The 6000-nt window shown below is 42.5% G+C and overlaps 1 protein-coding gene across 1 annotated transcript in view; it reads left to right on the top strand.

Moving 5' to 3' along the window:
* The first annotated feature begins 349 nt into the window (after window positions 1-349).
* LOC124607179 (UDP-glucosyltransferase 2-like) overlaps window positions 350-6000 on the top strand; it is a 125556-nt gene continuing 119905 nt past the window's right edge. Inside the window, exon 1 of the mRNA XM_047139396.1 lies at window positions 350-562. Within this exon, the coding sequence (XP_046995352.1) occupies window positions 386-562 (177 nt within the window). The 5' untranslated portion in view covers window positions 350-385. The remainder of the gene's footprint in view (window positions 563-6000) is intronic.

Raw genomic sequence — 6000 nt, 5'->3', positions numbered from 1 at the left:
TGTTTCGTAGCAGTTGTCAGTTGTTCTGTAGCAATTGGTAATTGTTCGTTAGGAAGTATCAGTTGTTCCTTAGTAGGTGTCAAATAATGTATAAGCTGTTGTGAATGGCTGTTTCTCTTTCAGCTCCGCACAAGTCAGAGCTTGAAAGATGAGCTCGTCATAGTTTCATATACGTTCAGTATCGAAAGAAGGCAAGAAGTTAAGATGGCTACAGTATAAGCTTAGATTTTATTGAATATAATACATTTTACTTCACTCATTCCTATTTTCCAGGATTTGCATCCAACGTTAAGAAGTAGAACGTAAAGTCTGGGATAACATACCTTTTTTTTTACTTTTTCAGATTTTGTGATCGCGTCCCAGGCCTAAATCTGAATCAGTCGCCATGCAGGCTATCTTGCTGCTGCTGCTGCTGCTGTTTACGAGCTGTTCCATGTCGGCGAGGATTCTGGGCATCAACCCCACGGCGTCCATCAGCCACCAGAAGCCGTTCCTCATCATTATGCGGGCTCTCGCCGAGAGGGGCCACCAGGTGACGGCCATCACCAGTAATCCATTAAAGGTCAGCATCTAGTGCAACATTTTCGTCTTATACTCTGCTGGTCACTAAAACTGCAACACTATAATGGCGGCATGTTACAAACGTTGAGATGGCGTGCAGTGCGCTACACGCTGTGCAACTGATAAACAAATGCAGCGCAGCAGTACGTAATAGGCGGGAGTAACGCCATCTGTATACAGGGTGTTTAACTTGAGACAGCTTAATATTTCGAAAATGACACATAGCGCGAAAAAAATGTTCTAGGTAAAAAGTTAGTATTAGTAAAGGGGACATGTGTCCATGCCACAACTGTTTCAAATGGCTCTAACAGGGGAACCTCCCCATCGCACCCCCCTCAGATTTAGTTATAAGTTGGCACAGTGGATAGGCCTTGATAAACTGAACACAGATCAATTGAGAAAACAGGAAGAAGTTGTGTGGAACTGTGAAAAAATAAGCAAAATATACAAACTGAGTAGTCCATGGGCCACATAAGCAACATCATGGACGAAATGTGTTTAGCAGCGCCGTGGTCCCGTGGTAGCGTGAGCAGCTGCTGAACGAAAGATCCTTGGTTCTAGTCTTCCACGACTGAAAATTTTACTTTCTTTATTTTTGCATAGTTATTATCTGTCCGTTCGTTCATTGACATCTCTGTTCACTGTAATAAGTTTAGTGTCTGTGTTTTGCGACCGCACTGCAAAACCGTGCGATTAGTAGACGAAATGGGAACAGAAAACATTTGATCGTAAGGTCATAGGTCAACCGATTCCTCCACAGGAAAACACATCTGATATATTCTATACGACACTGGTGACGGCATGTGCGTCACATGACAGGAATATGTTGTCGACCCACCTAACTTGTACACTTGGCGAATGGGTAAAAAGATTCTTCTACCTTGCCCGATTTAGGTTTTCTTGTGGATGTGATAGTCACTCCCAAAAAAGTGATGAAAACATAAGAGTTTGTCACATAAACTGAAAATAAAAAATTAAAATTTACACTTGATCGAAGATTTGAACCTAGGACCTTTCGTCCCGCAGCTGCTCACGTTACCACGAGACCACGGCGCTCCTGCGTTCTTATTGTCCTTATTGTTGCTTATGTTGCCCTGAACTACTCAGTTTGTATATTTTGCTTATTTTTTCACAGTTCTACACAACTTCTTCCTGTTTTCTCAATTGATCTGTGTTCAGTTTTTCAAGGACTATCCACTGTGCCAACTTATAACTAAATCTGAGGGGGGTGCGATGGGGAGGTTCCCTTGTAAGCACTATGGGACTTAACATCTGACGTCATCAGTCCCCTAGACTTAGAACGACTTAAACCTAAATAACCTAAGGACATCACACACATCCATGCCCGAGGCAGGATTCGAACCTGCGTCCGTAGCAGCAGCGCGGTTCCGCACTGAAGCGCCTAGAACCGCTCGGCCACGAGCCCCAACTGACCACCTCCCAAACACCCCTACTGCGTGGGCGTGGTCAGCGTTGTATCTTCAAAAGTGAATCCACCATTTTTATTGCATACTCGGACTCTGTACCAAAAGGTTCATGCGATTTCCATTGTTTCCAGTTCGTGGTACATGGCGCTGTAATATCAAGTGTGCCTGCTTTTGGCATTAAGAATGGAGACATTGGATTCTACATTTCATTTCGATGTAAATGTAAATATTTGCGTTCTAACGGTGATACTGATTTTAAAACGTTACTCCAGTGTTGCAAATGTATTTGTATAGTACAAATAATGCGACTAGACATTGACATTTCTGGCAAATAAGCTACTTGTATGGTAACGTAGTTTTTTGTTCCTAAGCGGTTGTTTGTTGTGAGTCCTCAAACCATCGGAATTCTTGATTTCGTGACCGCCCACGAACCCCGCCACCAGGGTGTCTGATTTTGGTATGTGTTTCTATCCAAAGGTAAAATGTCCACGAAGTGATAGTAAAAGGTGCACCTTGCCGTGGATACACATGTATCGTGCCAAAACCACACGCACACTGAAATCGAGCACCCCAATGGTAAGAGGCAAGGTGACCCAACGATATCAAGCATCCCTATGGGAACAAAAAACGATACATTTACATCGTTCTTCCTGGATCACGCTAAACGTAGTTTCCAACCAGATATTGAAACGGCTAACTATGCTGTACTGTACAATAAAATTTGCAACACTAAAGTAAATTCTGAACATCAATGTCGATCGTTACATCGCAAATGAAATTTAGGATCAAATCAGTTGATTGTTAATTGCAAAAAACAAGCAAACTTGTTATTAAATTGTCAATTACTGCACCATCTACCACGAAGGGAGAACAATGGTTTCAGTAAACTGTATTTTTTTGGCGTAGGATCCGAATATGCAGCCTCGTGATGACTGGGTGTTGTGTGATGTCCTTAGGTTAGTTAGGTTTAAGTAGTTCTAAGTTCTAGGGGACTGATGACCATAGATGTTAAGTCCCATAGTGCTCAGAGCCATTTGAACCATTTGAACCGAATGTGCAATAAAATGCGGAGTTCCCATTTGAAAATACAAAGTCAACCCCGCCCACGGAGGATGGGTGGTTAGGAGGCGGCCAGTTCTAGCACAGACAGATGTCCCGTTTCCTAATATTAATTTCTTACCCAGAGATTTTTTTTTTTTCGTGCCATGCATCGGTTTCGAGACATTTAGACGTCTCAAGTTAAAACAAATACCCCGTATAAGTAAAATCACGTATCGGGTATCTCATTCAGAAATCACGTTTGAATATTGTGAGTGGGCTGAGGTGCAAAGGTAAACTTCAACAGGCAGATGTTGAAATTTGAAAGCGACAGAGTGTGTCCTATCGAGATCGTGGTTTACGTTACGCCATATTGTTGCTCACGTTGGTCGGGATACTACGATTGTGATGCGAATACGAAACCGATGGGAACAGGATTTCCACGGCCCTATTCGACTAGCGCACGAAAAAGCAGATGTATGCTTCGCTCGGCCGCGCTAGATCTTACCTAAGTCAGTAAACGGCCGTGGCTGCAGCAAGAGACATGTCTTCAAGGTCAGTGTGACGACATCCTGAATATCACAATCTGACACATGGTGACCGTTGCTGCAGGTTCCTTTGAAGCGGCAGCAGGCCGGTAATTTGGGCAACAGCCGTTACATTTATGATGTGTTAAGGCCGGCGAGTGCACCCTGTCTTGCGTGCCTGTCCTGACCTACTTTAGTACAGAAGGTTTTGGCAAGAGTTGGTCATGAGTTGGCTAGAAATTGGTTCGCCAGCACCCGCCAGTCATTCCGAGTGAAGAACTCTGCCATAAAGATGATGCATTATGGAATGATATACCCGTACCTTTCATCCAAGCTCAGTTCAACTCGATGTATAGCCAGGCTAGACTCATTGTTCCTTCCAGAGGTGGCAGCCAAGTACACTAAATTTCACACCGTCTATGCACTCAAATCACTTGCGAATATAATCGCGTATTTTTTGTACTAACTGTGATAAACGATGAGGCCAGATTACAGCTCTTCAGTTTCGCTATGTACATGAATGAGCTGCAACTCCAAAGCTAGCCAGGAAAAACTTTAAATATAAGAAATAAAATAAAATAAAAACAAAGTTTAGCGGCGGAATTTCTCTTTCCAAAACCAAACTCTTCCTACTTGACTGTATAAGCACAATAAGTAAAATTAAGTTATTTGATATCCTTACTGGAGTTGCAGTTTTAGGGATCAGCAGTGTAGATACACAAGCAACACACAAAGATGACGAAAGACTAGAGAATTTACCACGAGCTTTCTATATATCTCAGAAGTACTCACTGGGTCATAGTATCAATGCCCTTTAAACTTCATAGTGAATTATCATAACAAACATTCTGCTGCCGTAACTGAACGACTTTACGGGGAACCTAGTCTTCGTTTCCGAGTTTCTGTCTCCATGCTTTATGCTTTCTGTCGTATCTTTAACGATGGATACTTCTTTCTACATCTACATTTCTAATCTGCGCTTTATATCCAAGTGCTATTGAAAGAGGACTCACAGAGCCACTTTCAGATATTTTCTCTTCCGTTCCACTCTCGAATAGCACGTGGGAAAAACGAATACCTAAATCTTTGCGTGCGACATTTGACTTCTCCTTTTTTATTACGATGGTCAGTTCTCCCTATGCAGATCGGAGTCAATAAAATATTTTGTATTCGCAGGAGAAATAGGGTGACTGAAATTTGGTGAAAGATTTCGCCATAACGAAAAGCGCTTTCGTTTTAATGATTGGCACCTTAACTCGCTTATCATATCCGCGACACTCTCCCCCATGTTCAGCGATAACACAAAAGGAGCTGCCCTTCTTTGGACTTTTTCGATGCCCTCCGTCAGTCCTGTCTGGTAAGTATGCCATACCGCGAAGCAGTGCTCTAGCAGAGGAAGGTCTATCGTAGTGTAGGCTCTTTAGAACATCTATTGCTCCTAAGTATTCTGCCAGTAGGACTCATTCTTTCGTTCGCATTCCCAACAACATTTTTAGTGTGATGGGTCCAGTTTAAGTTGTTTGTAATTGTAGTCTCTAGGTATTCAGCAGAACCGACAACCATTAAAGTTGTATGTTTTATTGTGTAACCGAAATTTAACGGCTTCTTTTTAATACTCATGTGGAGGACCTCACAATTTTCGTTGTTCAGGTTCAGTTGCCACTTTTCATACCATAGAGATATCTTGCCTAAACCGTTCTCTAAGATCTTGTGATGAATTTACTAGACGGCAAGCGACAGTGTCACCTGCAAACAAACTAAGAGCCCTTTTTAAATTGTCTCCCAGTTCGTTTATACACTATTTTTCAGGACCTCACGAACTTTGAGGGATGTTAGATCACACAAAGACCATCATTTTTTGTTAAAGGACATATACGTTTTGGTCCCCATTTATGAGTTAGGGGCATAGTCTTAATGAACATCGCCACGTAGCGGCCTGCTGAGCAGCTCCTAGTGAGTTTGTTGTTCTGTGAGTCGTACCAGTCCTGTCAATCAGCTTGTGTTGCTGTAACATTGTATCTTCAATGTCGTGCATTTTACTAGTGCTGAATTCGGATTTTCGTGCTGTTAATACTCAATGAAACATTGCATATGGATTTGTTGAGCTCACTGAGATGATTATGTGTTACGGAGGGGTGAAGAGAAATGGAAGAGCAGCTCCTCGTATCTACTAAAGCCGTTTCCTAATAGGAGAAATCCACACCACTGTACCTTTGTCACAATTCATGGACGCTTACGGGAGACAAGGAGTTTGGGTCCTCAGGCTGTTGATGGTTGTAGGCGTGACGTGAAAACACCAGATTTAGAAGGTGAAGTGATCCGTAGATTTATCTGTGAATCTTTAAGCAGCGAGAGTACTGTAGCCTGTGCCGTGGTAAGAGGTTCGTATGTATTTGGAGAGTATTGCAGGAGTAAAAACTACACGCGTATCGTCTTCAAAGAGTGCA

The sequence above is a fragment of the Schistocerca americana genome, chromosome 3 (genome assembly GCF_021461395.2).
Source record: "Schistocerca americana isolate TAMUIC-IGC-003095 chromosome 3, iqSchAmer2.1, whole genome shotgun sequence".
Classification (NCBI taxonomy): Eukaryota; Metazoa; Arthropoda; class Insecta; order Orthoptera; family Acrididae; genus Schistocerca; species Schistocerca americana.
Note: the sequence above shows the minus strand (reverse complement) of the source record. Positions and strands in the feature narration are given on the sequence as shown.